The sequence below is a fragment of the Aquarana catesbeiana genome, linkage group LG11 (genome assembly GCF_042186555.1).
Source record: "Aquarana catesbeiana isolate 2022-GZ linkage group LG11, ASM4218655v1, whole genome shotgun sequence".
Classification (NCBI taxonomy): domain Eukaryota; kingdom Metazoa; phylum Chordata; class Amphibia; order Anura; family Ranidae; genus Aquarana; species Aquarana catesbeiana.
In genome coordinates this window covers 7,298,061-7,315,731 of record NC_133334.1, presented here as the reverse complement: position 1 = coordinate 7,315,731, position 17,671 = coordinate 7,298,061, and the positions used below count along the sequence as shown (strand labels likewise).

Here is a 17,671-nt window from a genome sequence, read left to right as displayed (position 1 = left end):
GGATGAGCTCATCGCTGTGCTTCTTCTCCTTTCACTGTCCAGTCACAGGTTGGGGGCTCGTCCGGGATGACCTCACTCACTGGTGGCCACTAAGCTGGGGACATCTAGTAGAGGGAAAAAAAGCACTGCCGGTGACATCTCTGGATTGAAGGTGAATATGGCAGCAAAGGACGGTTTTGGTATTTTATCTTTTTAGTGGGCTATTCATTTTTATTTTGTTGTTTTAAACTGTAATTCTGTGTGAACCTTCCTGTCCTGGTGACACCCTCACCCCCCATTTCTGGTATGAGCGGAGATTTTTATCAGCGAGGTCACAGCAGAATTCCAAAGTCTCCTCCCCCAATCCATACAAATTCAATGACTCATTTAGTGAATTTAACTCTTATGATAGCAGCACATGCTGGGACTTGTAGTTCTGCGTCTTGTGATAATCTTGTGAGTCTGGATCCCGTCTCTGACATTTTGTGTCATTCTGCAGGTCTTCTTCTTCTTCATGTGACGCCTCCGAGGAACGCCGCCTGATCTCTCCGTCTAAAAGGGCCTCATCAGTCATTTTAAGATGGCGAAGGTGAGTTACCAGATTAATGCTCTGACAGTCAGGAGGAGGTGCACAGACCACACACAGAGATCAGGAAGGAGTCAGGAGGAGGAGCACAGACCACACACAGAGATCAGGAAGGAGTCAGGAGGAGGAGGAGGAGGTGCACAGACCACACACAGAGATCGGGAAGAGGTCAGGAGGAGGTGCACAGACCACACACAGAGATCAGGAAGATGTCAGGAGGAGGAGCACAGACCACACACAGAGATCAGGAAGAGGTCAGGAGGAGGTGCACAGACCACACACAGAGATCAGGAAGATGTCAGGAGGAGGAGCACAGACCACACACAGAGATCAGGAAGAAGTCAGGAGGAGGAGGTGCACAGACCACACACAGAGATCAGGAAGAAGTCAGCAGGAGGAGCACAGACCACACACAGAGATCAGGAAGAAGTCAGGAGGAGGAGGAGGTGCACAGACCACACACAGAGATCAGGAAGAAGTCAGGAGGAGGAGCACAGACCACACACAGAGATCAGGAAGAAGTCAGGAGGAGGAGCACAGACCACACACAGAGATCAGGAAGAAGTCAGGAGGAGGAGCACAGACCACACACAGAGATCAGGAAGAAGTCAGGAGGAGGTGCACAGACCACACACAGAGATCAGGAAGAAGTCAGGAGGAGGTGCACAGACCACACACAGAGATCAGGAAGGAGTCAGGAGGAGGAGCACAGACCACACACAGAGATCAGGAAGGAGTCAGGAGGAGGAGGAGGAGGTGCACAGACCACACACAGAGATCGGGAAGGAGTCAGGAGGAGGAGCACAGACCACACACAGAGATCAGGAAGGAGTCAGGAGGAGGAGGAGGAGGTGCACAGACCACACACAGAGATCGGGAAGGAGTCAGGAGGAGGAGCACAGACCACACACAGAGATCAGGAAGAAGTCAGGAGGAGGAGCACAGACCACACACAGAGATCAGGAAGAAGTCAGCAGGAGGAGCACAGACCACACAGAGATCAGGAAGAAGTCAGGAGGAGGAGCACAGACCACACACAGAGATCAGGAAGAAGTCAGGAGGAGGTGCACAGACCACACACAGAGATCAGGAAGGAGTCAGGAGGAGGATCACAGACCACACACAGAGATCAGGAAGGAGTCAGGAGGAGGAGGAGGTGCACAGACCACACACAGAGATCAGGAAGAAGTCAGGAGGAGGAGGAGCACAGACCACACACAGAGATCAGGAAGGAGTCAGGAGGAGGAGGAGGTGCACAGACCACACACAGAGATCAGGAAGGAGTCAGGAGGAGGAGCACAGACCACACACAGAGATCAGGAAGGAGTCAGGAGGAGGGGGAGGTGCACAGACCACACACAGAGATCAGGAAGAAGTCAGGAGGAGGAGCACAGACCACACACAGAGATCAGGAAGAAGTCAGGAGGAGGAGGTGCACAGACCACACACAGAGATCAGGAAGAAGTCAGCAGGAGGAGCACAGACCACACACAGAGATCAGGAAGAAGTCAGCAGGAGGAGCACAGACCACACACAGAGATCAGGAAGAAGTCAGGAGGAGGTGCACAGACCACACACAGAGATCAGGAAGGAGTCAGGAGGAGGTGCACAGACCACACACAGAGATCAGGAAGAAGTCAGGAGGAGGAGCACAGACCACACACAGAGATCAGGAAGAAGTCAGGAGGAGGAGCACAGACCACACACAGAGATCAGGAAGGAGTCAGGAGGAGGAGGAGGTGCACAGACCACACACAGAGATCAGGAAGAAGTCAGGAGGAGGTGCAAAGACCACACACAGAGATCAGGAAGAAGTCAGGAGGAGGAGCACAGACCACACACAGAGATCAGGAAGGAGTCAGGAGGAGGAGCACAGACCACACACAGAGATCAGGAAGAAGTCAGGAGGAGGCGCACAGACCACACACAGAGATCAGGAAGAAGTCAGGAGGAGGTGCACAGACCACACACAGAGATCGGGAAGGAGTCAGGAGGAGGAGCACAGACCACACACAGAGATCGGGAAGGAGTCAGGAGGAGGTGCACAGACCACACACAGAGATCGGGAAGGAGTCAGGAGGAGGAGCACAGACCACACACAGAGATCAGGAAGGAGTCAGGAGGAGGAGGCGCACAGACCACACACAGAGATCAGGAAGGAGTCAGGAGGAGGCGCACAGACCACACACAGAGATCGGGAAGGAGTCAGGAGGAGGAGGCGCACAGACCACACACAGAGATCGGGAAGGAGTCAGGAGGAGGCGCACAGACCACACACAGAGATCGGGAAGGAGTCAGGAGGAGGAGGCGCACAGACCACACACAGAGATCAGGAGTAGTCAGGAGGAGGCGCACAGACCACACGGAACGATTTCCAGGTTCAGAAAGTCTTATCTAGGACTGGCCTGATAGTAACCAGAAGTATCCTACAGATATCTAGCTGAGTGGAAGGCGGGTGCTTGGGGGGAACTAAAGGAGGAGCTGTCCCAGCACTGATCTCCAGCGGCATTTATAACTGGTGGGAAAGATCACATGACCTCATCACACTGCCTGCTTTCACTGCATTGGCTTCAGGTGATCACATGACATCACTGCATAGACTCATAGTGGTCACATGACATCACTGCATAGACTCTTAGTGGTCACATGACATCATCACACCACTCACTTTCATTTAATTGGTTCTAAGAGATCACATGACATCAGAACACTGTCCCGCTTTCACTCCATTGGTTCTGAGTGATCGCATGACTTTATAAATGTCTGCTATTTGCCGGTCGATCGATCAACGTTAACCTGTTTGTTTCAGTTTATAAACTTTTCCTCACCCCAAACTTGTCCAGAATTTTCTCCTCCCGATTTAAATATTTTCAGGGATGATGGAGATTTCTTGATTCTGTAATTTAGTTATTTCTTCACTTTTCAGTCTGTCTACATTTTTCACTTCCAACGTGTCATTTCCGTACGTTGTGATACAATCAGGTGTGGTTTATGATCGATCGGTCGTTCCAGCGATCGTTGTGAATGAGCCCCATTCCTCTCTACGCTCCCCCCACCCCCGCCTCCCCCATCGATCGGTGACACACATCTGTTTTCTTTGTGATTTCCCTCATCTCTGACTCGGTAATTATCTTGTTTTGCTGCCAGTCGTGGAAAATTCTATTTTTAGCCTTGAAATTTACATTTTGAGGTTAATTACAATCTCCCCCTCCCCCGTTCTCTGCGCTCGTATCCGACAAGACTTCAATCTTACAATCTGTGACCGAGGCGAGAGGAGATCCGAGAATATCCCCCGTCCTCTTCCACTGAATCCAGGAGAAAAAAAAAAACAACCTTTTATAAAAAGTGAAAAAAATACAATAATTACAGTGCCTGGAAAAAGTATTCATACCCCCTGAAGTTTCCCACACTTTGTCATGTTACAACCAAAAACATAAATGTATTTTATTGGGATTTTATGTGATAGATCAACACAAAGTGTCACATAATTGTGAAGTGGAAGGAAAATGATAAATGATACAAATAAATATGTGAAAAGTGTGGGGGAGGGGCATTTGTATTCAGCCCTCTTTACTCTGATACCCCTAACTAAAATCTAGAGGAACCAATTGCCTTCAGAAGTCACCTAATTAGTAAATAGAGTCCACCTTTGTGTCATTTAATCTCAGTATAAATACAGCTGTTCTGTGAAGCCCTCAGAGGTTTGTTAGAGAACCTTAGTGAACAAACAGCATCATGAAGGCCAAGGAACACACCAGACAGGTCAGGGATAAAGTTGTGGAGAAGTATAAAGCGGGGTTAGGTTATAAAAAAATCTCCCAAGCTTTGATCATCTCACTGAGCTCTGTTCAATCCATCATCGGAAAATGGAAAGAGTATGGCACAACTGCAAACCTACCAAGACATGGCCGTCCACCTAAACTGACCGGCCGGGCAAGGAGAGCATTCATCAGAGAAGAGCCAAGAGGTCCATGGTAACTCTGGAGGAGCTGCAGAGATCCACAGCTCAGGTGGGAGAATCTGTCCACAGGACAACTATTAGTCGTGTTCTCCACAAATCTGCCCTTTATGGAAGAGTGACAAGAAGAAAGACATTGGTGAAAGAAAGTCATAAGAAGTCCTGTTTGTAGTTTGTGAGAAGCCATGTGGGGGACACAGCAAACATGTGGAAGAAGGTGATCTGGTCAGAGGAGACCAAAATTCAACTTTATGGCCTAAAAGTAAAACGCTATGTGTGGGGAAAACTAACACTGCACATCACCCTGAACACACCATCCCCACCGTGAAACATGGTGGTGGCAGCATCATGTGGTGGGGATGCTTTTCTTCAGCAGGGACAGGGAAGCTGGTCAGAGTTGATGAGAAGATGGATGGAGACAAATACAGGACAATCTTAGAAGAAAACCTGTTAGAGTCTACAAAACACTTGAGACTGGGGCGGAGGTTCACCTTCCAGCAGGACAACGACCCGAAACATCCAGCCAGAGCTACAATGGAATGGTTTAGATCAAAGCATATTCATGTGTTAGAATGGCCCAGTCACAGTCCAGACCTAAATCACATTGAGAATCTGTGGCAAGACTTAAAAATTGCTGTTCACAGACGCTCTCCATCCAATCTGACAGAGCTTGAGATATTTTACTAAGAAGAATGGGCAGAAATGTCCCTCTCTAGATGTGCAAAGCTGGTAGAGACATCCCCAAAATGACTTGTAGAGAAAGGCGGTTCTACAAAATATTGACTCCGGGGGGCGCCATACAAATGTCCCCCCCACACACTTTTCACATATTTATGATATCAGATATTTATCATGATGCTGTTAGTTCACTAAGGTTCTCTTACAAACCTCTGAGGTCTTCACAGAACAGCTGTATTTATACTGAGATTAAATGACACACAGGTGGACTCTATTTACTAATTAGGTGACTTCTGAAGGCAATTGGTTCCACTAGATTTTAGTTAGGGGTATCAGAGTAAAGGGGGCTGAATACAAATGCCCCCCCCCACCACACTTTTCACATATTTATTTGTATCATATATCATTTTCCTTCCACTTCACAATTATGTGACACTTTGTGTTGGTCTATCACATAAAATCCCAATAAAATACATTTACATTTTTGGTTGTAACATGAGAAATGTGGGAAATTTCAAGGGGTATGAATACTTTTTCAAGGCACCGTAGATCACTAAGAATAAGAAGCATTTTTAGTGTACCCCACAATATCCATTTCTACTAGCATAGCTCTGACATATACCGTAGTGCTGTAACACTGAGCCACAGTCACATCAGTCTCTGTACCAGAGGAGCTTACACTCTAATGTCCCCTCCCCCACAGTCACATCAGTCTCTGTACAGAGGAGCTTACACTCTAATGTCCCCTCCCCCCACAGTCACATCAGTCTCTGTACAGAGGAGCTTACACTCTAATGTCCCCTCCCCCCACAGTCACATCAGTCTCTGTACAGAGGAGCTTACACTCTAATGTCCCCTCCCCCACAGTCACATCAGTCTCTGTACAGAGGAGCTTACACTCTAATGTCCCCTCCCCCACAGTCACATCAGTCTCTGTACAGAGGAGCTTACACTCTAATGTCCCCTCCCCCACAGTCACATCAGTCTCTGTACCAGAGGAGCTTACACTCTAATGTCCCCTCCCCCACAGTCACATCAGTCTCTGTACCAGAGGAGCTTACACTCTAATGTCCCCTCCCCCACAGTCACACACTATTATTATACATTTATATAGCTCTGACATATACTGCAGTGCTGTACAGAGATCACTGGGTCCAGTGAAGTGACACATTGTATATACTTTGTATACTTGTAGTTGGGATTCTTGTCTCTCTTGTAGGGTGTCCCCCCCCGCCCCCGTCCTTAGATGTGTGTTATTATCTTCATTAGCGGCTTGTATGGCTCCCTGGGGGCCGGATACATTTCACCTCTATAAACGCTCTCTGGAGTCCTCACATAGTTGCCAAGAAGCGGAATCATTTCCAGGGACACTTTTGCTTCTGGCGGGTTGTATCCAGGCTGGTTCCGTACAATGCGGCCCCGGAGGAGCGTGCGCTGCACCCCGTGTGTACCGGCTGAATACAAACACATGGAACCCCCCCGGTAATAATACATTGAGAGACCGGGACTGAGGAGTCCGATAGGCAGAGGAAGAGACAAATGAAGGAACGCCCGATCCTAAGATCGAGGAAATCCACAAAGAGTGGGAACAGCTAAAGTGTCCCAGACACGCCTAAATCGGGGTTCACTAAACCCCCAGTGCCTTGAAAAAGTATTCATACCCCTTGAAATTCTCCACATTTTGTCATGTTACAACCAAAAACGTAAATATATTTTATTGGGATTTTATGTGATAGACCAACACAAAGTGTCACATAATTGTGAAGTGGAAGGAAAATGATAAATGAAACAAATAAATATGTGAAAAGTGTGGGGGAGGGACATTTGTATGGCGCCCCCCGGAGTCAATACTTTGTAGAACCCCCTTTCTCTACAAGTCTTTTTGGGGATGTCTCTACCAGCTTTGCACATCTAGAGAGGACATTTCTGCCCATTCTTCTTTGTAAAATATCTCAAGCTCTGTCAGATTGGATGGAGAGCGTCTGTGAACAGCAATTTTCAAGTCTTGCCACAGATTCTCAATGTGATTTAGGTCTGGACGGTGACTGGGCCATTCTAACACATGAATATGCTTTGATCTAAACCATTCCATTGTAGCTCTGGCTGGATGTTTCGGGTCGTTGTCCTGCTAGAAGGTGAACCTCCGCCCCAGTCTCAAGTCTTTTGTAGACTCTAACAGGTTTTCTTCTAAGATTGTCCTGTATTTGTCTCCATCCATCTTCCCATCAACTCTGACCAGCTTCCCTGTCCCTGCTGAAGAAAAGCATCCCCACCACATGATGCTGCCACCACCATGTCTCACGGTGGGGATGGTGTGTTCAGGGTGATGTGCAGTGTTAGTTTTCCCCACACATAGTGTTTTACTTTTAGGCCATAAAGTTGATTTTTGGTCTCATGTGACCAGATCACCTTCTTCCACATGTTTGCTGTGTCCTCCACATGGCTTCTCACAAACTACAAACAGGACTTCTTATGACTTTCTTTCACCAATGTCTTTCTTCTTGTCACTCTTCCATAAAGGGCAGATTTGTGGAGAACACGACTAATAGTTGTCCTGTGGACAGATTCTCCCACCTGAGCTGTGGATCTCTGCAGCTCCTCCAGAGTTACCATGGACCTCTTGGCTCTTCTCTGATGAATGCTCTCCTTGCCCGGCCGGTCAGTTTAGGTGGACGGCCATGTGTTGGTAGGTTTGCAGTTGCGCCATACTCTTTCCATTTTCCAATGATGGATTGAACAGAGCTCCGTGAGATGTTCAGAGCTTGGGAGATTTTTTTATAACCTAACCCTGCTTTATACTTCTCCACAACTTTATCTCTGACCTGTCTGGTGTGTTCCTTGGCCTTCATGATGCTGTTTGTTCACTAAGGTTCTCCAACAAACCTCTGAGGGCTTCACAGAACAGCTGTATTTATACTGAGATGAAATGACACACAGGTGGACTCTATTTACTAAATAGGTGACTTCTGAAGACAATTGTTTCCACTAGATTTTTGTTAGGGGTATCAGAGTAAAGGGGGCTGAATACAAATGCCCCCCCCCCCCCCCCCCACTTTTCTCATATTTTTTTGTTTATCATTTTCCTTCCACTTCACAATTATGTGACACTTTGTGTTGGTCTATCACATAAAATCCCAATAAAATACATTTACGTTTTTGGTTGTATCATGACAAAATGTGGGAAATTCCAAGGGGTATGAATACTTTTTCAAGGCACTGTATATCATGTGATTATACGTTGGAAAAAAATGACCACTAGGATAGGTGATTACAGACAATGAGGGGTGTATTGTGTATACAGGATCGGCCATACAGAGCACCGAACAAGAAAGAGGTGAGATTGCTTTATGTTTCCTGAGCTATAAAGAGTAATCTGACTCCTCTCAACATCTCTGAACCCCCCTCCTTCATTGTATCCCTATCACTGCTTTCCTTGCCTAAAAGTCCTATAAACTCTTCTCTCCCTGCATCCCCTGCACCCTATTCCCAACCTTCATTCCCTGCACTCCCTTCTCTTCTACATCCCCTGCACTGCCTTCCCTCCCTGCATCCCCTGCACCCTCCCCCATCCTTCATTCCCTGAACTCCCTTCTCTTCTACATCCCCTGCACTCCCTTCCCTCCCTGCATCCCCTGCACCCTATTCCCAACCTTCATTCCCTGCACTCCCTTCCCCTCTCTACATCCCCTGCACTCCCTTACCTCCCTGCATCCCCTGCACCCTCCCCCAACCTTCATTCCCTGCACTCCCTTCTCTTCTACATCCCCTGCACAGCCTTCCCTCCCTGCATCCCCTGCACCCTGCACCCTATTCCTAACCTTCATTCCCTGCACTCCCTTTCCTTCTACATCCCCTGCACTGCCTTCCCTCCCTGCATCCCCTGCACAGCCTTCCTTCCCTGCATCCCCTGCACCCTGCACCCACTCCCAACCTTTATTCCCTGCATTCCCTTCTCTTCTACATCCCCTGCACTGCCTTCCCTCCCTGCATCCCCTGCACCCTATTCCCATCCTTCATTCCCTGAACTCCCTTCTCTTCTACATCCCCTGCACTTCCTTCCCTCCCTGCATCCCCTGCACCCTATTCCCATCCTTCATTCCCTGAACTCCCTTCTCTTCTACATCCCCTGCACTTCCTTCCCTCCCTGCATCCCCTGCACCCTATTCCCATCCTTCATTCCCTGAACTCCCTTCTCTTCTACATCCCCTGCACTGCCTTCCCTCCCTGCATCCCCTGCACCCTATTCCCATCCTTCATTCCCTGAACTCCCTTCTCTTCTACATCCCCTGCACTTCCTTCCCTCCCTGCATCCCCTGCACCCTATTCCCATCCTTCATTCCCTGAACTCCCTTCTCTTCTACATCCCCTGCACTGCCTTCCCTCCCTGCATCCCCTGCACCCTATTCCCATCCTTCATTCCCTGAACTCCCTTCTCTTCTACATCCCCTGCACTTCCTTCCCTCCCTGCATCCCCTGCACCCTATTCCCATCCTTCATTCCCTGAACTCCCTTCTCTTCTACATCCCCTGCACTGCCTTCCCTCCCTGCATCCCCTGCACCCTCTCCCAACCTGTATTACCTGCCCTCCTATCCCTTCTACATCCCCTGCACTGCCTTCCCTCCCTGCATCCCCTGCACCCTATTCCCAACCTTCATTCTCTGCACTCCCTTCCCTTCTCTACATCCCCTGAACTCCCTTCCCTCTCTGCATCCCTTGCACCCTTTCCCAACCTCCATCCCCTGCACTCCCTTCCCTCCCTGCATCCCCTGTACCATCTTCCTGCCCTACATCCACCCCCTTCTTACCCTGCACCCCTTTCCCACCTATATCCCCTGCACACCCTTCCCTCTCTACATCCCTTGCATCTCTTCTGGGGCAGGAAATCAGCTCATTTGCATATTGGTGAGTCGTCTTTACATTACCCCATATATGTGATATAAATATTGTTTGCGTTTCAGAGCTGCTACGAATGCGCGGAGAAGAACCCCGCCCACAGCCTGTGCACGCGCTGTAACAAGTGGTTGTGCAGCACCTGCGCTGAGCAGCACCGGCACAGCAAGGGGAGCGGAGAACATTATCTGCAGCAAAGGACAGGTACAATGCAGGATGATGAGCTGCACCTAAACATAGCGCCCCCTAGAACAATAGCCATAGGGGTCAAATTTATAAATCAGGGATATTGACTGGTTACTTTGGTTGAAATAATTGAAATTGCCATAAATTTGCCATATACAGTGGAGGGGGGGGGGATACTGATTGGCTCCCCGGCAGATTGTGTAGATTTGCCCCACTTACAAAGAAATGAAGGGTCTATAATTTTTATCATAGGTGTATTTTATATGATAGAGACAGAATATCAACTAAAAATCCAGAAAAAACACACATGATACAAATGTTATAAATGGAGTTGCAGTTCAGTGAGTAAAATAAGTATTTGATCCCCAAGCAAAACATGACTTAGTATTTGGTGGAGAAACCCTTGTTGGAGATCACAGAGGTCAGACGTTTCTTGTAGGTGGTGATCAGGTTTGCACACATCTCAGGAGGGATTTTGGTCCACTCTTCTTTACAGATCTTACAGACCTTCTAAATCCTTATGTTTCTTTGCTGTCTCTTGGAAACTCGAAGTCTCAGCTCCCTCCATACATTTTCTATAGGATTAAGGTCTGGAGACTGGCTAGGCCACTCCATGACCTTAATGTGCTTCTTCTTGAGCCGCTCCTTTATTGCCTTGGCGGTATGTTTTGGGTCATTGTCATGCTGGAAGACCCATCCATGACACATCTTCAGTGTTCTGTCTGAGGGAAGAAGGTTCTCATCCAAGATTTTACAATACATGGCCCCGTCCATTGGCCCCTCAATGCGGCAAAGTCGGCCTGTACCTTTAGCAGAGAAACATCCCCAAAGCATCATGTTTCCACCTCTGTGTGTGACTGTAGGGATGGTGTGACTGTAGGGATGGTGTTCTTAGGGTCATAGTCAGCATTTTTCTTCCTCCAAACACGGCAAGTCAAGTTAATGCCAAAGAGCTGAATTTTGGTCTCATCTGACCACAGCACCTTCTCCCAATTCTTCTCTGAATCATTTAGATGTTCATTGGCATGACTGTACATGTGCCTTCTTGAGGAGGAGGACAAGCCGTGTTTGGAGGAACAAAAGTGTTGACTATGACCCAAAGAACACCATCCCTACAGTCAAGCACAGAGGTGGAAACATGATGCTTTGGGGATGTTTTTCTGCTAAAGGTTCAGGCCGACTTCGCCGCATTGAGGGGCCAATGGATGGGGCCATGTATTGTAAAATCTTGGATGAGAACCTTCTTCCCTCAGCCAGAACACTGAAGATGGGTCATGGATGGGTCTTCCAGCATGACAATGACCCAAAACATACCGCCAAGGCAACAAAGGAGTGGCTCAAGAAGAAGCACATTAAGGTCATGGAGTGACCTAGCCAGTCTCCAGACCTTAATCCCATAGAAAATGTATTGAGGGAGCTGAAACTTCGAGTTGCCAAGGGGCAGCCAAGAAACCTTAAGGATTTTGAGAAGATCTGTAAAGAAGAGTGGACCAAAATCCCTCCTGAGATGTGTTCAAACCTGGTCACCACCTACAAGAAACGTCTGACCTCTGTGATCACCAACAAGGGTTTCTCCACCAACTACTAAGTCATGTTTTGCTTGGGGATCAAATAGTTATTTTACTCACTGAACTGAAACTCCATTTATAACATTTGTATCATGTGTGTTTTTTCTGGATTTTTGGTTGATATTCTGTCTCTATCATATAAAATACACCTATGATAAAAATTATAGACCCTTCATTTCTTTGTAAGTGGGCAAAACTTACACAATCTGCAGTGAAGCAAATTATTATTTTCCCCGCTGTATATGGTCAGAATTACATTATTGTACCCCTATGAAGGTAAAGATGGAATAAGGAGAACTGGCCCTTTAACAGAGAGCAGCCAATCACATTCTGTTTTTATTTTTCCCCTAATAAAATGTAGGACCACCTGATGGTTGAAATGGAAGGAGAAGCTTTTTCCCGCACTCTGTATTCAGGGAATTACAAAAAAAAATGTGAAAAAATGATCATCCTAATCTTTAGACTGCAATCTCTTCTTCAGAATGTTCCTTTGTAAAGTGTTTGAAGTTTTGTGTTTTGCTCCGCAGGGACTGACGGTGGTTCCGGGAACCCCATGTATTGCCCCCTTCACACTCAGGAGACGCTGAAGTTATTCTGTGAGACGTGTGACAGTCTGATCTGCCGCCATTGCCTCGTCCTGGAGCACAAGGATCACAGGTGGGAGAGTCAAGGGGGGACTGTCATGGACTGGGGTCCGTATTCACAGGGAGAGGCAGTTCAGGAGATACAGAAGTGTACCTGAGGCTGCATAGAGACCCCGGGGTCACAGAGGGGCTCAGGGTACACCGGAGTCATAGGATGCTAAGTTATACATGAGGTTCTGGAGTCACAAGGAGTCACGCGATGCTCTGGGGATACTCTGGGGTCACGGTGATGAAGGATACTCTGGGGTCACGGGTGATGAAGGATACTCTGGGGTCACGGGTGATGAAGGATACTCTGGGGTCACGGGTGATGAAGGATACTCTTGGGTCACGGGGATGAAGGATACTCTGGGGTCACGGGTGATGAAGGATACTCTGGGGTCATAGGTGATGAAGGATACTCTGGGGTCACGGGTGATGAAGGATACTCTGGGGTCACGGTGATGAAGGATAGTCTGGGGTCATAGGTGTTGAAGGATACTCTGGGGTCACGGGTGATGAAGGATACTCTGGGGTCATAGGTGTTGAAGGATACTCTGGGGTCACGGGTGATGAAGGATACTCTGGGGTCATAGGTGTTGAAGGATACTCTGGGGTCACGGGTGATGAAGGATACTCTGGGGTCACGATGATGAAGGATACTCTGGGGTCACGGTCATGAAGGATACTCTGGGGTCTCAGGTGATGAAGGATACTCTGGGGTCACGGGTGATGAAGGATACTCTGGGGTCACGGGTGATGAAGGATACTCTGGGGTCACGGGTGATGAAGGATACTCTGGGGTCACGGGTGATGAAGGATACTCTGGGGTCACGGGGATGAAGGATACTCTGGGGTCACGGGTGATGAAGGATACTCTGGGCTCACGGGTGATGAAGGATACTCTGGGGTCACGGGTGATGAAGGATACTCTGGGGTCACGGTCATGAAGGATACTCTGGGGTCACGGGTGATGAAGGATACTCTGGGGTCACGGGTGATGAAGGATACTCTGGGGTCACGGGTGATGAAGGATACTCTGGGCTCACGGGTGATGAAGGATACTCTGGGGTCACGGGTGATGAAGGATACTCTGGGGTCACGGTCATGAAGGATACTCTGGGGTCACGGGTGATGAAGGATAGTCTGGGGTCATGGGTGATGAAGGATACTCTGGGGTCACGGGTGATGAAGGATACTCTGGGGTCACGGGTGATGAAGGATACTCTGGGGTCACGGGTGATGAAGGATACTCTGGGGTCATAGGTGATGAAGGATACTCTGGGGTCACGGGTGATGAAGGATACTCTGGGGTCACTGTGATGAAGGATACTCTGGGGTCACGGGTGATGAAGGATACTCTGGGGTCACGGGTGATGAAGGATACTCTGGGGTCACAGGTGATGAAGGATACTCTGGGGTCATGGGTGATGAAGGATAGTCTGGGGTCATGGGTGATGCACTATACTCTGGGGTCACGGGTGATGAAGGATACTCTGGGGTCATAGGTGATGAAGGATACTCTGGGGTCACGGGTGATGAAGGATACTCTGGGGTCACGGGTGATGAAGGATACTCTGGGGTCACGGGTGATGAAGGATACTCTGGGGTCACGGTGATGAAGGATACTCTGGGGTCACGGGTGATGAAGGATACTCTGGGATCACGGGTGATGAAGGATACTCTGGGGTCATGGGTGATGAAGGATACTCTGGGGTCACTGTGATGAAGGATACTCTGGGGTCACGGGTGATGAAGGATACTCTGGGGTCACGGGTGATGAAGGATACTCTGGGGTCACAGGTGATGAAGGATACTCTGGGGTCATGGGTGATGAAGGATAGTCTGGGGTCATGGGTGATGAAGTATACTCTGGGGTCACGGGTGATGAAGGATACTCTGGGGTCACGGGTGATGAAGGATACTCTGGGGTCACGGTGATGAAGGATACTCAGGGTCACGGTGATGAAGGATACTCTGGGGTCACGGGTGATGAAGGATACTCTGGGGTCACTGTGATGAAGGATACTCTGGGGTCACGGGTGATGAAGGATACTCTGGGGTCACGGGTGATGAAGGATACTCTGGGGTCACAGGTGATGAAGGATACTCTGGGGTCATGGGTGATGAAGGATAGTCTGGGGTCATGGGTGATGAAGTATACTCTGGGGTCACGGGTGATGAAGGATACTCTGGGGTCATAGGTGATGAAGGATACTCTGGGGTCACGGGTGATGAAGGATACTCTGGGGTTACGGGTGATGAAGGATACTCTGGGGTCACGGGTGATGAAGGATACTCTGGGGTCACGGTGATGAAGGATACTCTGGGGTCACGGGTGATGAAGGATACTCTGGGGTCACGGGTGATGAAGGATACTCTGGGGTCACGGGTGATGAAGGATACTCTGGGGTCACGGGTGATGAAGGATACTCTGGGGTCACGGGTGATGAAGGATACTCTGGGGTCATAGGTGATGAAGGATAGTCTGGGGTCATGGGTGATGAAGGATACTCTGGGGTCACGGGTGATGAAGGATACTCTGGGGTCACGGGTGATGAAGGATACTCTGGGGTCACGGTGATGAAGGATACTCTGGGGTCACGGGTGATGAAGGATACTCTGGGGTCACGGGTGATGAAGGATACTCTGGGGTCACGGGTGATGAAGGATACTCTGGGGTCACGGGTGATGAAGGATACTCTGGGGTCACGGGTGATGAAGGATACTCTGGGGTCATGGGTGATGAAGGATAGTCTGGGGTCATGGGTGATGAAGGATACTCTGGGGTCATAGGTGATGAAGGATAGTCTGGGGTCACGGGTGATGAAGGATACTCTGGGGTCACGGTGATGAAGGATACTCTGGGGTCACGGGTGATGAAGGATACTCTGGGGTCATAGGTGATGAAGGATAGTCTGGGGTCATGGGTGATGAAGGATACTCTGGGGTCATAGGTGATGAAGGATAGTCTGGGGTCACGGGTGATGAAGGATACTCTGGGGTCACGGGTGATGAAGGATACTCTGGGGTCACGGTGATGAAGGATACTCTGGGGTCACAGGTGATGAAGGATACTCTGGGGTCACGGGTGATAAAGGATACTCTGGGGTCACAGGTGATGAAGGATACTCTGGGGTCACTGGATATGACATAGGAGGGCAAGGAGACACAAGGCAAGAAGCCACTGGAGGCACAAGAGTTCTGGGGTTACTGAAAACACTGGGGGGTCACTGGAGTGCACAGGGGTCAGGGTCACTAGAGGCACAGGAGCACTGGGGTCACTGGAGACACTGGGGTCAATGGGGTGCAAAGAGGTTACAGAGTCACTGGAAGCATGAGAATACTGGGGGCACTGGAGTACACAGGGGGCACAGAGTCAATAGAGGCACAGGAGTGTTGGGGTCACTGAAGACATTGGGGGCTGCTGGAGTGCCCAGGGGTCACAAAGTGACTGGAGGCACAGGGACACAGGGGTCACCGAAGCACCCAGGTGTCATATAGTCACTGGAGAAACTGGGATCACTGGAGACACTGATATCTCTGGAGAAACTGGGATCACTGGAGTACACTGGGATCACTGGAGTACACTGGGATCACTGGAGAAACTTGGATCACTGGAGTACACTGGGATCTCTGGAGTACACTGGGATCACTGGAGACACTGGGATCTCTGGAGACACTGGGATCTCTGAGGACACTGGGATCTCTGGAGTACACTGGGATCACTGGAGACACTGGGATCTCTGGAGTATACTAGGATCACTGGAATGTTTAGAAGGTCACAGAGTCACTGGAGGTACAGAAGCACTGAGGTCAATAGAGAGCATGGGGACACAGAGCCACAGGAGGGCAGGGGTCATTAGAGGACTCAGGAACAACAAGGTCATTGATGGCAGTGGGGTCACTGGGGAGATTAGGGGAGCACAGAATCACGTGAGTGCAGGGGTGACTGGAGATCTCAGGAATGCAGGGGTCACTGATGGAATGGGAGCGCAGGGGTCACTGATGGAATGGGAGTGCAGGGGTCACTGATGGAATGGGAGTGCAGGGGTCACTGATGGAACGGGAGTGCAGGGGTCACTGATGGAATGGGAGCGCAGGGGTCACTGATGGAATGGGAGAGCAGGGGTCACTGATGGAATGGGAGTGCAGGGGTCACTGATGGAACGGGAGTGCAGGGGTCACTGATGGAATGGGAGCGCAGGGGTCACTGATGGAATGGGAGCGCAGGGGTCACTGATGGAATGGGAGCGCAGGGGTCACTGATGGAACGGGAGTGCAGGGGTCATTGATGGAACGGGAGTGCAGGGGTCACTGATGGAATGGGAGCGCAGGGGTCACTGATGGAATGGGAGCGCAGGGGTCACTGATGGAATGGGAGCGCAGGGGTCACTGATGGAATGGGAGCGCAGGGGTCACTGATGGAATGGTTTCCGTTAAGTCCAACAAGATTTCAAAATGACAGATATTTTTATCCTTGCATTAAAGTTTTGTGAATTGAACCTATCATTGTTGACTGATCTGTATGGAATGCTGTAGTCTGATTGGCTGCTAGAACAACCTCTCTGCTCGGTTAGACGGGTCGGGGGGCTCCTCAGTGAGATTTCTGTGTCGTCCTCTCAGGTTCCGGAGGCTGGAGGAGGCTCTGCAGAATCAGCGGGTCCTGCTGGAAAATGTTGTCACGCAAGTGGAGGAGAAGAAAATCGTTGTGCAAGCGGCCGGGAAGCAGATAGAGGACCGGTGAGTGAGAACTTGTCTCACCATTGCTGGAGACTGAAAGGTGTCAGCCCTGCCCAGTTGTCTTTTGCTAAAATACTCAACCCCTCCCACAATTAGCTCTCTACAACATAAAGGCTAATTATTCTGTAGTCCAAAATAAGAGATGTGTGCGGGTGGGAGGCGGGGGGCACTTACACAGGAAGTGTGCAGAGGACACAGGACAGCTCTGAATTTCTGGCAGGATCAACAGGTATTTTTTTATTTTCTTTGAGCTTATTGAACAGATAAAACAAAATGCTTCCAATGGGATGTGAAAAAGACTACAAGGGAGAAAACAAGAGAAGTTAATTGTTATTGAGTTTACATACACCAGAAGATGCTGCCATTGGGCGCTATGTGACCCCTCCCCTCCCCCCAGTGATCAGACTGTACATTGTAACTTTGTAGAAGGAGGAGGAGTCATTTCCTCAGTCTCCCCTC

The 17,671-nt window shown here is 49.3% G+C and overlaps 1 protein-coding gene across 1 annotated transcript in view; it reads left to right on the top strand.

The window, feature by feature from the left end:
• Positions 1 to 476: 476 nt before the first annotated feature.
• The window catches only part of TRIM66 (tripartite motif containing 66), an 81,093-nt gene continuing 63,898 nt past the window's right edge, over positions 477 to 17,671 (top strand). Inside the window, exons 1-4 of the mRNA XM_073606035.1 lie at positions 477 to 568; positions 10,161 to 10,296; positions 12,374 to 12,503; positions 17,096 to 17,212. Coding sequence (XP_073462136.1) covers positions 560 to 568; positions 10,161 to 10,296; positions 12,374 to 12,503; positions 17,096 to 17,212 — 392 coding nt within the window. The 5' untranslated portion in view covers positions 477 to 559. The remainder of the gene's footprint in view (positions 569 to 10,160; positions 10,297 to 12,373; positions 12,504 to 17,095; positions 17,213 to 17,671) is intronic.